Source organism: Zootoca vivipara, chromosome 2 (assembly GCF_965207765.1).
Source record: "Zootoca vivipara chromosome 2, rZooViv2.hap1.1, whole genome shotgun sequence".
Lineage (NCBI taxonomy): Eukaryota > Metazoa > Chordata > Lepidosauria > Squamata > Lacertidae > Zootoca > Zootoca vivipara.
This window is the reverse complement of record NC_142584.1, coordinates 92,755,536-92,773,723: the sequence shown is the minus strand read 5'-3', so window position 1 is coordinate 92,773,723 and position 18,188 is coordinate 92,755,536. Positions and strand designations below refer to the sequence as shown.

The 18,188-nt window shown below is 43.4% G+C and overlaps 1 protein-coding gene across 4 annotated transcripts in view; it reads right to left on the bottom strand.

Moving 5' to 3' along the window:
• The window catches only part of PDZRN3 (PDZ domain containing ring finger 3), a 187,737-nt gene that overhangs the window by 25,155 nt on the left and 144,394 nt on the right, over positions 1 to 18,188 (bottom strand). For all 4 annotated transcript variants that reach the window (XM_035106613.3, XM_035106614.3, XM_088662385.1 and 1 more), the window contains one exon: positions 3,014 to 3,267. In XM_035106613.3, the coding sequence (XP_034962504.2) occupies positions 3,014 to 3,267 (254 nt within the window). The remainder of the gene's footprint in view (positions 1 to 3,013; positions 3,268 to 18,188) is intronic.

Sequence of the window (18,188 nt, the reverse complement as noted above, 5' to 3'; positions counted from 1 at the left end):
ACTAACATGTCACACATACATCAAGACTGATGCGCTGTAGGTGATCAATGGTGTTGAGGACGTAAGCTCATTAAACAACAGAGAAAACAAATATTATTATTTTTTTAAAAACCTGTCTTTCTGCCTTAACATATTGGCCAACCAGGCAGAGCTGGCCCACTAGAGAGACAGAGGGGAACATTTGTCAAAGACAGGTGATGGTACTGCTCTTCACCATCAGGAAAGGAAAAAATGCTGCGGAAGTAAGGCTTGGGGGTGGCATGATGGACCCATGAAGGGAAAAAAAAATGAGGGCCAGAAAAAGAGGGATGGTGGAACAAGCATTAGCACACACATTTTATTATTCAGGGTAGTGGTCATAGGTTCCCATGTTACACCTGAGCACAGGCGCCACACTTCTACTACTTCCACTGAGAAAACTCAGGGGGGAAACATACAGGCTGGTTTCCTAGCAACCACCCTTTCCACGCGCCCTCTTATCACCTCAGGAACAGGAAAATATGCCAACATCCATTCTCCAATTCCCTCCGCCTCAGAGGTGGAGGGGAACAACAGTGAGCATGTGAGAAAAGAACGGTAACTTAATTAATAATTTTTCTTTTTTTCTTTTTTTTAAAAAAGCTGTCCTCAGAAAAGCAATATGGATACTGCACAATAATAGCATGAGAATAATGACCCCCGGTGCCTAATCTCTGACAGACATTGCACAAATAGATCACCTTCCCAACCTCGAGATTTGTAGCACGTGCTCATTTGCCTGATTTCTGATTGTGAAAATAATGTTTTGTCTTTAATAATGATGTAAGTTTTTTTTAATGGATATATATTTGAGAGGAGGTGGGAAACCAGGTTTTAATTCCACTTTCAAAATATGAGAACTGGAGATGATAACTCAGTGAAATTGACTGTCAACAGGTCCACAATTGTCAAAAAGAAGCAATATATAGTTAACATCTGGAATTCACTTCATTGGAATATGGATACAGCTAAAGATGACGTTAAAAAGAACTAGGCAAATTCATTAGGCACCATAACAAAAGAAAACAAGTCTCTATGTTCAAGGATCCAATCTTTCTGAATACCAGATGTTGAGGACCATCTTCTCAAGTAGATTGAGGGGCTCTAACATGACATCCTGATGTGTGATGTTGTAAGGAGCCAGGACTCTTGTTTATAGATTGATGGGAGAGTCTGGGACTCCTCTCTCTCTCCCTCCCTTCCATGTAGTGGGATCCCATGCTGTGGGAGGGTACTGTCTAGATTTGAAAGTCCCATGTGACTGTTCTATCTGCATGGGCGATTATTCACAGAAGTCTCAAGCAGTTGGGATCTGTACAGAAGTGGAGTGTCTCTGCATGTGATGGGGGCCTAAGCTACCCAGTACTCTACAATTACTGACACTTCACTCTGCTACCAGCCTCCCCCAACTTGGTTCCCTACAGATATTTTGGACTACAGCTCCCATCAGTCACTTCCCAGCCCTGTGAAAGGAGTCCAAGTGGGAGTGGCCACATTCTTAGGCTGAAACCATGTTGAAACAAGAACACTATCCAAAGCTCCATTGTAAGGTCCTTCTTTTATTTCATTGCCAGTGCATGCACAGAAGTGGATGTCGTTTTTTACCATGCATGCACCATCCTATCAGCAATGTCATTGCCAGTTTCTGTGAGCAAGATGGGAAGATTTCATCACAAATGGCACTCCACATTTGTGGGAGAAAATTATTTCTGTACTATCAGTATAGGTGGACTTGCAAATAAGTAAAGGGGTGTGTGTAACTTGCTAATAATTAACAGTAATTAAAAATTGATTTTAAAAATTCCTTGACAACATTTTGAAGAAAGATCAGCCCTACAGAACAGCTTATTCTTGTAAAATAAAAAAATTCCTTCAGTAGCACCTTAAAGACCAACTAAGTTTTTATTTTGGTATACCAACTAAGTTTTTATTTTGGTATGAGCTTTCGTGTGCATGCACACTTCTTCAGAAGAAGTGTGCATGCTTATTCTTCTTCAGAAGAAGTGTGCATGCTTATTCTTGTAACATTGCCACGGGATTATAATAAAAGGTAATTAATACACTGAAAGAGAATGTAGAGGCCCCTAGCAATATGCAATTTATGGCCACCATTTTAAAAAAAGGATAAGATTGAACAGCAGCACTGCAAACAGGTAGCCAGACACATAAGCCATAGTCAAGATTTTAGGGGGAAGACCTGCAGCCCAGAAGGTCCCAGGTCAAATCCTTGGTTTTTCTAGTTGGGAGACCCAAGGCATCAGGCCTGGGATATTTCTCTGCTGGAGACCCTGGAAAGCCATTGCTGCGGGCCAGAGTTCTAAGGAACTCTTTATTGAACTCAGCCTTTTTCTCCTCATCTAAAGGCATAGAGACTTGGCATAATTGCGCATGCAAACTTAGAAGTGAGCAGGTAGCCTCATACCATTTTATTTTTAACTGTCTTGCTCATTTGGTTTCTCATTCACAATGCCAATGGGCCTGCAATTTCTCAACAGTCAAAGTTACTGCACTGATTCCACCATTTCGTGAAATTGGTTGAACAGAAGAAAAAATTGCAGTGTTGAGTGTTCCCTGATCAGAATTCTAACGATGATGTGCCACTGCATTTGCCTAATCCCAGTTTTCCAGCTTTCCTTCCAACAGTCAGCATTCTGTGACCATTGAGCATGCTCAGCCCTCCCTCCATTCTTCCTTAGAGTACCCCTGCCTATTTTTTTTTTGTACTTCTCCTGTAGTCTGCTGATACCCCCTTCTTGTGTCTGGGCAATGTCACTTTGGCAATAGCACTCACAGACTGAACATCAGAATTAGAGTGGATGGTTGCCCAAAATCTTGCAGATATTTCAGTCCTAATGTTTTTGCTCCTGAAAATGGCAGCTTAGATCTTCATAATGATGTATGGTCGTTGTATATTTTCATCCCAAGTGTATGAAAAATAGCCCCAATGCTTCATTGCTTCAGTGTTTATTGCCTTTTAATGTAGCGAGGTACTTACTCCTCAGGTAAGAGATATGGATCCAGTACTGAAACTGGTGGGGTAGGCGAGCTCATCTTGGTAAGAGCCATGATGTGTTCAAAGGTGATGTCAGTCTGCGTGCCCATATCCACCAGAAGACATTCATGAGAGGGGCTGAAGATTTTGCTGCGTGGCGCTCTCCTCAGGACCTGAACGACGATGGGATCTTTAGCTGTTTTGAAGGCTTCTACTGCTTGGTCATGGGTTGCTTTAGATAAATCTTTTCCATTTACCTGTGGAGGAAGAGGAAGAAAGGTGAGTCTCGTTTATCTAGCGTTCCTTTCATGTAAAGCCATTCATGAAATGAGCTTTGTTTTTGTAAGTGCTACTTGAAAGTAAGGCTGAAGCTCTGGAACACCTAACTCTAACCTGTTGTGCATTAGCAATGAGAAAGAACAGCAATTACTTCATAGTGGGTGGTCAAATCTCTGCGGAACAAGAGACCACCTTTTGGTAACTTCAGAAAGGCACAGCCCGATTCACTTCCATTTCAAATCAGTTCAGGGGCAGCGTGGGCGTAAAAGAAAAATAAAAAGTTCAGGATATTGGACTAAGCTCTTATTGCACTGTTAGACACATCATCAAAGGCTCGTAGTTTTAAACTGTATGATCGCAGGGGCTTTGTTATAGCTCTGATCTACAGAAGAACACGATACAGGAAGCAAAAGTGGCTACATCCATGAATCCACTGATAAATAGCGGATGAAACTCTTCAACTCCCTTTGCAACCTTGGGAATGCAATTCCTGACTGCTGAACACAGGCTTTTTAAATATTGAAAGTTATTCCCATGCTCTAAGCTGCCACTTGTAATATTGACTATATAAAAAACAGTTTCCATGGAGCAGAGAATGGGTCTAGACTAGAGCCATAAGGTGAAGTCCTACTACTGCTGAAAATAAGCTGATGTTCTCCAGACAAGACAGTAATCTCTGCCATGACTTTAGGCCTTCTGCAGGTCCTTCATCATGTTTCCCAAGGCTGCAGTTGTAAGGAGGTTGGGGTAAAGCAAAATGCAATGGTGATTTAGCTGCCTTATGAGCTGGCGATGTTCAAGGGGAGGAGGGAGGAATGATCTTGCATTCTTCTCTCTGCTTGCCTGTTAAAAAATTAATGGTTTTGATGCTTTCCCTCCTATTGGAAACAACGAGAGAGAAAAGGGAGGGAGAGGTTTAGACCTGCTCAGAATCCCCCAACCCAGGTGTGAAGGCATGTCAAGATGACTGGGGAGCCTTAGGAGCCATGGCATGCCCCTAGGACACCCATTTTTGGCACCTCCAATGTAAGAGCAGTAATGTCAATTGGGCGAGAGGTTTGGAAGAGCTAGGTGTGTCAGAGAGGTTGGTTTCAGGGGTGGCATGTCTCATTTCACTGCTTGAGACGAAACAATAAGTACTGCCTTGTCCTGCCACTGCCAACATGGTGGAGGTGACAGAGTGCCCACGAGGGTGCCACCTTGGGGGCTTACAGCTGCCTGAGGCTGGTTGGCTCCAGCACTGGATCTCTGCTGTGCCTCTCATGCTGGAGGGATAGAGCCAATCTATTGTATGACCCCTGGGACACAGGATTGAGAAATGATGTAGAAAGAATAATAATATTATTCCTACATCATTTAATAATATTCTGTAATAATATATTGACATATTTTGTGAGCAGCCTGTTTAAATTACTGAAATACTGTTTCCTTTATTTTAAATATAATCTTATCCTATTTTCAGTTTATTTTCTACAACATAGATGTTACACACACACACTGAATCTTTAGTGAAAATGCACTGAAGAGATATTCACCTGGAGCAGCTAAGTATCACAATCTGCTAAGTACCCTCAGACGTGGCTCAGCCATCTGGATAAAGTGATGTCAACATAACACTCTTGGCTCTACAGCCTTTCCCAATTGATTTTGAAAGGATCTAAGGCTCCTTTCCCCAAATTATTTCCATATGCTTTTTGTCCAGCATGCATTACATGGGTTCCCCCCCCCCCGTCTTTGGGATAAACTGAAATCCACTGTGTCATTTTCACTGCAACTTATAGGTAGCCTCAGGCAATCTGTCATACTTGATAAAAATTAATTTGTATCCCCCATCTCTGAAACAAGAGAAACACCTGCACCAATATTAGTGTAGAAAAGGCCCTTCCATTTTTGAAACCAAATTACCACTGGAAACTCCCCACTTCTCAGCCTGCCCCCACTTGCAGGGATTGTCTAGGGTAGAATATAGCATTGTGCTATGGTGAATGTGCTGGGGGAAATTATTTCTCCTGGCTGTTCTGAGGGCTCTCCTGACACCCCAAGAGGCAATTTCAGGGGTTGGGAAAGGGTAGAAATCTCCATTGCACAAGTAGGATCCCTTGCACAGTGCTTGCACCAATGGGATCCTGCCCCAAGTTTATTTTTTTTAGAAGCCATTGCTATAGCCTCCAGTATCTGTCCACTGCAGTGCTTGACCACTGCTGACCTATGTATGAACTACCCTCAGCTGTCCAAAAGCCTTATGCTTTCTCAAATGACCTTTCCCCCTTGCTGTCCCTTTTGGCTTTATGTCTCTAAAAAGAAAGGGGAAAAAATCCACCTTTCTCCCTTCTGTCAAATCCCTTCCGAAACTCATCTTTGGCATGATGCCTTAGTCCTTTTCCCCTATGGGAACCAAGCCATCATGTGTGCAGCTCAACTGAAACCAGACCCTCCTTCTGTCTTCCTTACTCCTTCTGTCTTCCTTACTCCCTGTTGAACTTTGGATCATAAGGCCCTTGGGTCAAGGATCTGCCTTTCTGTTGCTATTCTGTAGAATGCCACAGAATAGCCACACACAGTGACTGCAATATTATAAATTACAACCTGTCACAGCCATCCTGGGATGTTACCACGATGTAGTGCCGGGCGATTCACATGCTTGCTGCATCTGGTTCAAAGCACAGGCTTCCTACTTTGGCCTACTTTATATCCAACTTTGTTCTGGTCATTCAAGTGGAAGCTGCCCCTGATGACCTCACAGGATCACATGGTCAGGTTGATAAATGTGTATCTACAGACCAAAGTTCTCCATATAAATAAACTTACAAGAACTGTTGTCCGCTCTTAACTACCATTGCCATTACCTTATTTTTCAATTTGGGGAAAGGGGGATTTATTACATTGATGGTATGGTAAGCACAAGAGCAGTGATGGGGAAACCTGTGCGCCCCCCCCCCCGATGTTGTTGGTCAACAAATTTCATTGTCCTTGGCCATTGGGGGCAGCGCTGTTCCCAGCTCCCGTTGCTTGGTCCCAGCTCCTGCCAACCTAGCAGTTCGAAAGCACGTCAAAGTGCAAGTAGATAAATAGGAACTGCTACAGACAGCGGGAAGGTAAACAGCGTTTCCATGTGCTGCTCTGGTTTGCCAGAAGCGGCTTTGTCCTGCTGGCCACATGACCTGGAAGCTATACATCAGTTCCCTTGGCCAATAATGCGAGATGAGCGCGCAACCCCAGAGTCGGTCACGACTGGACCTAATGGTCAGGGGTCCCTTTACCTTTACCTTTAGTTTTGAGAAAGGTCATGATAGAGGTGTATAGAACTATGCAAGGTTTGGGTAAGTGGATAGAGAATGCCCCCAACTATTCAAACGTTTTAATGGGGCTTAAAACCCCATTAGTTTCAAGCTGGCTTTTCTTAATTAAGCCTGTGATGAAAAAGACCTATTCCATTTCTGTTTTGCTGTTTTATTTTTTAACTGGCCTCTTTTTAAGATACTTGTCATGCTCCTGCTTTTAAACTGTCACTTTTTTAAAGTTAGCATTTTTCTTAATGATACATAAGCTGCCTTGGATAGTTTACGCTCCCCCAAAACAGCTTATGAACAGTTTTATAAGTAAGTAAATGAGTGAAGCCAAAGGTTTCATGGCAGATTTTTGTTCTAAGCTTGTATGATATCTGACAAGAGTGCTCTGTAGTAAGTGGTTTTGTGGACCGGACCTTTAGGATCCCTTCTGTTATTTTAAAAGAAAAGAAAAAAGCTGGAATCTTCTCAAGTCAATATGGTAATAAAAAATCAAATAATGGCTTTGTATGAAAAAAACACCTGGTTCCTTCAGTTTTACAGTCAACCCAAACTGATCATAAAGCTTCCATATATGGACTGGATGCCCACAGAGAAGTGAATTTGCATCAGGCTGAAGCAGGCTATGTATCTGAAGCTGTGCGGCACATCAAAAGCCTTGTTCTGTTAGCTACTCAAAGCATGGGTGGTGTGCTTGGGGAGGAAATATATTCTCCTGTTCTCTTTTATAAACAAGACATTATTTATAGGGAACGTGTAGCACAATAGATCTGAAAGGGACTGAGTGCAAGACAGCTATGAGAGAGCATTAGATTTATGCAGAAAAGTAACTTGAGATCAAAGCAGGCCTCACAAATTTTGCTTCTGGCATTAATTTTTAAGACATCTATGTTCACACCTCTGTTTCAAGATGCACACAACTCCACATAGGAAAAAATACCTGCTTCAGAATCTTGGTAAGGCCTAGCATTAGAAGTTCACTGTGGAATTGGCACATGTGGAAAATTGTAAGCCTGCTTTCAAGTTGAATGGGTGCCATCTTAAGACAGGAGTTTGCACACCTATACCTTGACAAAGGAACATCTAAAGTGCTCAAGCTGCTACTACTAGTGAATTCCTCCCCCCCCCCAGCTCACTGATATAATTCAAACCAGGCTTAACATAGTATTTTTAATTAAAATGTGTGGCAATTATCTATTTTGCAGACTAAAAATGTTTCACTGTCCAAATGCCTTATTTATACTTGGACAGTTGGAAGCAACATGATGATCTATAGTACCTTTGTAACAGCTTTGGCATTATTGCAGTGCTGACATCAATTAAGGAAGAAGGGGGCTTGTAATATTCCTGTCTAATGTCGAGTGTATGCCAGATCTCACTCCAATAAATGTTACAAGCATTATTAATCAGAGATTGATTAATCATCCTTTTTGCCATACTTCATTGGCCAGATCCTGAACGCCTATCAGTTACTTCAGTGGAGATGAATTAATTCATATCAGCTAGCATTATAAACATTACGACTATGGCCGTTTCTATCCAGGGGAATTACTAAAAATCACATTGCAAGGAGGAAGCCTTATTGAAGGTGCATATCTGAAGTAAAATGGCTGCAAACAACTAAGAATCAACACACCTTATACAACAGATTTGAGAACAGATGTTCCTGACAAAAAGGGATAACATGGGTTTCAGGCTCCTTTTCCACTCAGAAATTATCTAATGTTTCTGATCAGTTTTCAGCATTTACATTCACATATCCAACATAAAGGCACGCGGGTGGCGCTGTGGGTTAAACCACAGAGCCTAGGGCTTGCCGATCAGAAGGTCGGCGGTTCGAATCCCCACGGCGGGGGGAGTTGCCGTTGCTCGGTCCCAGCTCCTGCCCACCTAGCAGTTCAAAACCATGTCAAGTGCAAGTAGATAAATAGGTACCGCTCCAGTGGGAAGGTAAACGGCATTTCCGTGCGCTGCTCTGGTTCGCCAGAAGCGGCTTAGTCATGCTGGCCACATGACCTGGAAGCTGTCTGTGGATGAACGTCGGCTCCCTCGGCCAATAGAGCAAGATGAGCGTGTAACCCCAGAGTCGTCCGCGACTGGACCTAATGGTCAGGGATACCTTTGCCTTTACCCAACATAAGTCTTTCTGTTTTCCTGCCTGCTGCAATTAAAATGCTCAAAATGACCTTAAGCACAATCCCTTCTCCATTTGGCCTGGGCCTCTGCATCTATACAGGGCAAAGCATTTATTCTCTAGACCAGGCATCCCCAAACTGCGGCCCTCCAGATGTTTTGGCCTACAACTCCCATGATCCCTAGCTAACAGGACCAGTGGTCGGGGAAGATGGGAATTGTAGTCCAAAACATCTGGAGGGCCGAAGTTTGGGGATGCCTGCTCTAGACTTTGCAGAGGGCTGTTACACCCCATCTGCAAAAGTAAAGACTCCATCCCCTCGCTAGCCTTTTTAAACTTTTTTAAAAAAATGAATGATGGCAAGGAGAAATAATAAGAAGTGAAAATTATATGTCCATTCTCTATTTGGCAGTTCTTTCTCCTGTGCTTGTCTGCACAGGTGAGGGGAAGCATCCAACTGCCCTTTGTCTTCAACTGTCTGTAGCAATAGAGCATCTGTGCACGAAAACAGTTATGTTCTTTGCACAAAGGCTAGTAGGGCAGGGATACTTTACTTGGGATCATCCCTCCTCCAGTGTTGATGAACATGGCAGCAACAATGCCCAAATAGGACTACAGTAAGTGGAAGTCATTAGTTGATGGTGGGACTCTTGTAAGTGATAGGAATTGCTGAACATCTTTCAATATGAGTAGACATTCTCATTTTAAAACGCTCTCTCTTATTCAACAACCCCGGAACCCAATAGAGGGCGACTGAAGTTCCTGATTGAAATATATGACGGCTCCATTCACAAATCAGGAAACACTTATTGCTTTACTATTACCCACTTTTTGGTAATTTTATGGCTAGGTATCCATAGTTGTCTTGCTATGAAAACGGAGTCTGGTGGCAGCAGAAGTTGAGAAGAAAGGAGTGGGAGAGGTAAACATCAGAACAAGGAGTTGGAATTGCAAGTGGTTCTTGAACAAAGAATGGATTTTGTTGGTAGATGCCTTCTGAGTAAGCAAGGAGGATAAGAATAGCATTAGAAGAGTTCTGCTGGAAGAGGCCATTCTGTTCACATACTGGCCAGCCAGAGACCTAGGAGAAGTCCACAAGCAGAATATGTGTGCAACAGCCCTCTTCTGCTTTTGATCAGCAATTGGCATTTCACTGGAGTGTGTGTATAAAGTCATCAAATAGCTCTGTAATGCTAATTAGAATAGACTGGATTATTCCAAGCACATCTATTCAAAAAATGAATTCCAGTGATACCGAGGGAATTCATTTCCATTCCAGCATAATTAATATTTCAGCTTTACGAACCAGTTCACCACAGTAGCCACAATATTGGTTACAGATCTGGAAAGCCTTGTTCCAAAGCTCTGCTCAGCTGTGGCACTCATGTGTCGCCTTTGTCCAGCAGTGACTCAGACAGAGACACAGAGATGTAGATGCCGAAGACTGTGGCACATGAGATACCTGAATCTGGGCCTCTAGTTACTATAGAATTATTTAAATGCTCGTTCTAAATGTGATTTATAGTAATTTGACTATTGTTTTTAACTAGTTATTACTACTACTACTACTTTAGATTTTATGACTATGTTTTTTTAAGTGGCATGCAGCCTTGAGTCCCAACTTGGGAGAAAGACAGGCTATAAATACATTAAACAAACAAACAAACACTCCCCGCATCCCAGCACTATCAAGGGGCTAACGTACTTGCCTCCACAGAGCTGATACATCAACCCAGACAATGTGCCTGATGCAAGCTGATGGACAGACAACAGATTTTTAGGCTCCAGGCCAGACAGTTGCCCCTTTAAGGTTCTCTACTAGGCAGCAAGGGGAGCATAAAAGGGCTCAGCTGAGGGGTCCAGGACCATAAAATGGCTCAGTTCTGCCTTATGCTCCTTGGAACAAATACTGTAGTCTGCTTTATGTGCTCTGTCCAGGGTACTGAAAGTTCTACCACTGACCTCCCTTCTTTTCTGGAACCCCTCATTTTAGCTGTAATCCTGCTACGCTGCTTCCTGCCAGTACTGAACAATTTGCAACCTTCTGCTATGTCCATGGAATCTGCTTTACCAAGATAGACACAGTAATAATATCCCAGCCTAAGCTTGCTCACAAGGCTGCTGTAAAGTTAAAATACAGCTCTGATCTCCTTGGAAGAAGGGCAGGATACATACAATAAATAAGCACTTAATGATTTGTCAGTTCTAAATTAAAGGTGAACAACAAAGAGTCTTAAGGACTAACAGATTTATTGTGTCATGTTTTGTGGCATTGTGGCTTTCAAAAGGCCTCTGCCACAATAAATTTATTCTCTACAGTGCCACAAGGCTGCTGTTTTTGTCGCAACTGACTACCACAGCTGCCTCTCTGAAATGCTTGTTGCACATCACCAGACAGTGTTCAGACTTCCCAGCCCGGTGCAACCGCCTTCACCTCAGCTGACCATAAGGCAGACCTATAGGCTGCCCCCACTATACCCTCCAGAGAAAAAGAAAAGATTAAATACAGAGAGGTGTTGAGCCGTCCTGCAAGGAGGGGACAGGCACATAGTGGTATGGGGTTGAGAGTGTAAAATAGGCTAATAGAGGTGGGACGCAGATAAGCGTGGAGGAAAAAGTGAATACAGATGAGATGATGGTGGTCCAGAGACCAGATGCTTTGAAGTGTAGAGGGAAAAGGGGAGCTCTAGAATGAGAGGGAAAGAGAGAGTTAACAGGAGCTAAAAAGAAAAGGCTGGGCTAAAAATGTGTCAAAAATGCACCCCTGCAGCTGACAAAGCAGTACAGCCTTCTTAAATTAACATGAATGTAAAAGAGGCTTTCAGAGTGCTCTAAGCTGTGCATCCCTAATCTAATGTGTGCATTCAACCTGAGAGCGAAAGTATTTCTGTTTTACCCCACACATTGCGTAAGCACTTGGTGCTGACTGCAGCTGCAAAAATGTAAGACAAGGCATGCTCAATTTTGGCCTGGTCAAATTAAATACCATTAACTCGCCCTCTTGAGCACATTACAATTTCTACAGCTGTAAAATTAAGCCCAATTTAATGTTTTCTGTTAGTAAGAGAAATGCTGATTGTGTCCAAAGTTTTATTATTTACAATAAACGAAATGTGCAAATTCCAATGCCCGGGGTTTAGTACTGATCTTTTCTTTACAAGACTAAGCAATTAGGGTGACAAAGCAATCAGAGTTAAAGCATATCAAAACAACCCATGTTATATCGAGTGTAACATTGCTAAAGATAGCCGTTCGCTGTTAAGCAGAAAAAGCACTTAAGTAACACAGCTTCTAAAGCAGGCACCCCCAAACTTTGGCCCTCCAGATTTTTGGACTACAATTCCCATCTTCCCCGACCACTGGTCCTGTTAGCTAGGGATCATGGGAGTTGTAGGCCAAAACATTTGGAGGGCCGCAGTTTGGGGATGCCTGCTCTAAAGTGATAACTTTAGAAAGCATCGTCTGGCCAAGTTGAAAGGTGAATCGTCACAGTAACTGGTCAGAATATATGGGATTCACAGTATAAACATTAGGATATGTCTCATACTTATCCCACTTTTGGTGCTCATATGGCAGGAGTGAAGAGACTCAGGCCAGGGAACAAAATACTTCACTGTTTGGCCGCTGGGACCTTTCCTTGACCACACCTTTCCCAGTGGTCACACCCTCTCCCTGAGTGCGTTTGCATAGCTGGAACGTGTGCTTGAACTGTGCTAATGCTTTTTGCTTGCCTAAAAGGAGGGTGGAGAAGATAGATGGCTGTGCTGTGCTGTGCTGTGCTGTATCAACCTCAGACTCTGGCATGGCTGGAACATAACCTGCTGCAAAAGTCACATCTATTGCCCTGCCCACTTTTGCACAGAGTTTTGGCTATCACTAGCAAGTTGCTGCTAGAAGACTGCCCATGAGGGAAGGCCACCCTTGTGCTAAAAAAGTTTCCCCACCCCTGCTGTCAGATCGCACCATGTGCAAGATGCAGTGCACAAGTGGCCAACCTACAGGAGAAGGAGCCATGTTTGAACTTGTGCTCTATGGAAAACGCTTCTTACTCTTTTTCCATATAACCTGCTGAAGAGCTGGCTAATACGCTCTGTAGAAAGACAGGAAAAGAATGCAACTGGCAGTAATGCTCCACAGATCATTTTATTTATTTAGTTACTTCCTTAGCCACCCATCTGCAAAACATTTAATCTTCCCGTTTTCATTTCCTTTCTTTTAGTGGATGGCAAGGTTCACGCCTTCCCCCTCTCACACGGGCTTCCTTTGTTTATGATGAAACTAATGAACTGCCCGTCAGTATTATCATGAGCTGTATTAATTTTATTCCGCAGAAGTCATTGACAGATATGTGGAAAAGTGAAAGGGCTTCTGTTGTTGCTTGTGGTTCTGAGGTGGTGGGGAGGGCATGGAGAGGAAGCTGCTGTCTGTTCTGTGCATTAGCAAACCCAGTACGTATCAGGAGAGGATAGGTGAACATTTCGCTTCCATTTTAAACAGCCTTCTTGATTGCAGCGCCTTTATTTTGGATCTTCTAACTCAGTTGGAGATACTGACTTCTGTGGGATAAAGTTAAACAGTGTTGCCTCAACTTCTCTTTGTTTCACTGTGGTTAATGTTTGTTTGTGTGTAATAGGGAAAGAGAGGAGAGGGAGGGAGGGAGGGAGGAAGGGGGAGAGAGAGGGAGAGAGAGAGAGAGAGAGAGAGAGAGAGACTCAGTTTGTTCCTCAGAAGGGTGCAGTGTTACTGAAAAGGCTGTATTGACAATAATGGATGAGATCTGGGGGGCTGGCTTTTATGTCTCAAAACTGTCAAGAGTTCTTGTCATCATTTTACCTTGGATTAGCAACAGAGCATGTTCTCCAGTATTATGAGTTCGTTAAAATAACCCCTAACTCATAAGAGTCATGCTGGGAGGAAGGAACTGATGACATATTGTTATGGTTTCTCTGAATGGCTGTTCAAACGTTATGATCACCTAGATCATTCTAATGTCAAAGACTGAAATTTCTGAAGCTTGGACTCTGTTCTTGCTCTTAATTCATAGTAGAGACTGAAATCCACAAAAACCCCTGGAGCTGGGTAAATAGTACTACAGGCAGAACTCGTGTGTGTTTCTTATAGCCACAGTACCCTGAAAGCACCCAGTCCTGCCCAACCCAGTCCTGGGCTTGGTTAGTACTTGGATGGGAGAACTAGTGTGTGTGGAGCAAGAGGGCTGGTTTTTGGCAGGCCATTCAAACCCACAATTCCAGCCATTTGCCTGCTAAAGCTCAAGGTGCCCAGAGATGTGTGGACACCATTGCACAACCACTTTTGCACTCATGGTAGCCATGGTTTGCTTGAGGCCTGAACTATAAATTCATGTAGCTACATTGCACTCACCCCTTAATGGGAACTTGGTGTTATGAAAAGTTCTTACCCATGAGAAGAGCATGCTTGATGTTTGGTATGCTGATTGCATATTAGATCTCTCACATGGGGCTATCTGGGGTGACTGGAAAAGTCACCAGGATATGGAAGAAGATCAGCCATGTGAATCCAACATAACACTACTGCTTTCCTGGGAGTTGTTTAGATTTATATTAGTGTCAGAATGGTTGACACCTCATCCCATATCCTACTAGCGAGACAACTTTGAGCATTGTTAATGAAGAATGAGGTATTCCAGCAAGATGTCTATCTTGCCCCGGGAATCCAATTATAACGATCTCATAGTGTGTGAAGAAGATCAATGGCAAAACACATCCAGCCCAATAATTCTTTGGAAGAGGAATATTTTAATAAGAAACCAGTCACTTATATGATTTATAGAGTAACTTCTGTCAACTGGCACCCTGTATATGGGGTGATCTACTATGTGATTTAAAGAAGCTTTTTTGACGTTCTTGGGCTCACTCATTACGATGGGCAGTGTTTGTGTGCAAGAAGGCATATTCTACTCATGCGCATGTGTGCATATGCACAGTGTATCTCTACCCTCTGCACTGAGAAATGTTCTGCTTCTCCAGCTCTGGGATTCCTAACAGTGGGGACAAATGTCAATGCCCCCTCTGTAAGTTCCCACTACAAAATTCTCTCCAAGTGCAATACTTTACTTTTGTCAGTGAGGAACCACAAAGAGCTAAACCTGGGACCAAAACCTGCTTCCTTGTACGAGTGACAATTGACCCATAATTTTTTTAAAATAAAATTTATATACCACTTGAGTGTAGAAAAATGCTCAAAGCAGTTTGCAAAGAAGATAAAACTGAAAATGTACCTCTAATACAGGGGTCCCCAAACTACGGCCCCCGGGCCGGATGCGGCCCAATCGGCCTTCCAATCCGGCCCGCGACGACCCCCGCCGCCCGCTGCCGCCGCCCGCTCTCACGGCGCGCGGCGCAGCGGCGATCTAAAAAATCGGCAAAAAATCGCCGAAAATCCTTTGTGCGCATGCGTACAGGCCTCTCCCGACCCGGAAGAGGTCATTTCTGGTGCACTTCCGGGTCGGGGGAGGCCCATACGCATGCGCACAAGCGATTTTCGGCGATTTTTTTCCCGCCCGTGTGCGTGTGCGCATGCGCACGGGCGCGCACTCCCCCGCCCTCCGGCCCGCTGCGCGCGCACTCCCCTGCCGTCCGGCCCACCGCGCGGGCGGCGCGGCGGGCACCGGCCCGCCGCTCGGTAAGTCTGGGGACCCCTGCTCTAATATGTATGGTGTAACTAAGTGGTAGATCAGATGTTTTGAATGCTTAGACCAGGGGTCAGCAAACTTTTTCAGCAGGGAGCCGGTCCACTGTCCCTCAGACCTTGTTGGGGGCCGGACTATATTTTGGAGGGGGGGGGAGAGAACGAATTCCTATGTCCCACAAATAACCCAGAGATGCATTTTAAATAAAAGTACACATTCTGCTCATGTAAAAACACGCTGATTCCTGGACCATCCGTGGGCCGGATTTAGAAGGCGATTGGGCCGGATCTGGCCCCCCGGGCCTTAGTTTGCCTACCCATGGCTTAGAAGGTTCCAGGTTCAGACGCCACTTAAAATGATATTGTAGCTGGTGATGGAAAAGGCAAAGGCTGTAATTCTGGAGAGTCACTGCCAGTCAGATTAGGTAATATAGACCTAGAAGGATAAATAGTCTGACCTGCTATAAAGAGACCAAGGAACGACAGGTCTGAACACTCAATTTGCTGGTATTAATTCCATTGCGAAACCAGGCTGACAGTGCAGCTACTTAACAGCTTCATTTATATGTATTCATTTATTACATTTATATACCACTTTTATCTTTCAAGGAGCTCCCCCCCCCCACTTCATCCTCACATCAACCCCATGAGTTAGGTTAGGCTAAGAGATGGTGACTGGCCCAATGTCACCCTGTGAGCTTCATGGCTGAGTGGGGATTCAAACTCTGCTCATAGTCCAACACTCTAACCATCACACCACACAGGCTCTACACGGTATCTATGACTCCTCTTTTATATCACAGCAGCCTTCACCTTTATTTGTGGCCCATCTGATTTTTTTAAAAGGGTATGATATTGCTGTCAGAATATGTTACTTTAAAGAATTCTCAGCTTCTTTAAAGAATTTCACAAACAACATGCAGGTGTTGCATAGTCGATGTTGTATCAGCATGATTAACATATATATAGCAAAACAAGCAGCAATGTACAAGGTGCTATAAACAACAGTAATTTCTGAAGAAGTGTGCATGCACACGAAAGCTCATACCAAAATATAAACTTAGTTGGTCTTTAAGGTGCTACTGAAGGAATTTTTTTATAGTAATTTCTGAGTTTGAGCAATGAAGAATTTTGACATGCTGTGGTCAAGTGTTTAAACTATGAGCTCAATCTGAAAAGGGCATTGCAGAGAATGAATTTTGGTGGATCTGGCTCTGAGATGAGTTGGTCAGCTTATCATGCAAACAGAGTAGCAAAGGATGTAAAAGAGACAGTGTGTGATTCATCTGTACATAGTGGACATGGACACTCGGAAGTCATGGGAGAGAAACAGAATGATACAACAGAGCATTAAGGCAACACATGATGTATGTTCCTAATCAAGAATAGATGGCACCATAACGTGAAAAGTGGGAGGCCCAGGCACAAATCCAAATGGAAAATCTGCCAAGCAAGAGAATGCTAAGGACATCTGAAACAGTCACATCAATCATGTGGAGTTGGTGAAAGGGGGGGGGGAAGACTCTTTTCTTTTTTAAGGGCAAAAGGAAATAAAGGTTCACAACAAGAGAAATGGTCAGTAGGTTAAGTCTATGTAAGGCAGTGGGAGGAGCTGTGTTTGTAAGCTCCCCTGAGCCTTGTTCCTAGGGCTGGTAAAGAGGCTGACTGCTTCCAAGTGGTGACTACTCCACATTCCACTGGTGATGTCCAAAGGGTTCTGCCAAACGGATCCTTCCTAACAATGTGGAGAGTTTCCAGTCCAATACCTGAAAGTCCTAAAGGCAGAAGGTGTTGGCACAGAAAGCTCCACACACAAAATGAAACACCCACCAAGTAAGCAGAGCCAAAGTTATAACTGAGATGCTGAAAACCCACCACAGGAGGCCTTTTGCATGGGAGCTTAAAAGCATATTCGGGTTCTTAAAGGTGTCTGGACCTCAGAAACAGACAGGTTAACACAACAAACGGAGCAACCTCCACAACTTGGGGTGTCTCAATGAGTACAAGGAGGCTGCCTGCTTTAGATTGTTACCTTCCAATTTGTGGAGGAGAAACACCCCTCACATGCTAGATTACCAGATTGTCCTAACACCTGAAGAGAGATCTATGTGTGGAATAGGTTTTGTGATAAGAGCATGCAACACAAAGTAGAAGTGTGTTTTCTACTGGGTGTTGCTGTATTTTTAATATAAGGAGAAGAAATATTTGAACTCTCATGGGGAAGGATTACTACCTGTATTTTGGACATGGCAACAGGAAGTGAAAATTGAAGGCACCCATTCATTTGTGAATCTGCTTTTCAGGACATGTCTTGAGATGCCACCTTCTCAGACTTGAGTAGAAAGAAAGAGATACTCAAAGAAAGACCACTTACAGTAATCTGCATGTTTTGAAATAAAATCATATACTGTACTGAACTGCCTGTCAGACAAGGCAGGCTTTCTACTGACTTCATGAACAGCAAACATTTTTTTTTGCATCATCTATTATGTCTGCACTGTCCATTATGCCACTGACAAATGCATCTAAGAAAACATTTGTGCTTAATAAAGAATAAGAAGTTTTCCTTTATAGAAAAGCATGCCAATCCTCGGGATTTGTACTACAAAATTTGCCATTCTGACAGACTACAGATGTCTGTGTTTCATTTAGAGCACACTTTATGGTCTGATACACTTATTTAGCCAGCTTTTAAGAAGTCTGCATTTTAGGGAGGGGGAGCAGTACAATTTTATGGCAAATGCAACAGCAAAAAAAAAGCCTATTTTCTAAATCTCTTCTTCTCCGTCAGAGTCTAGAGAAAAGAGGT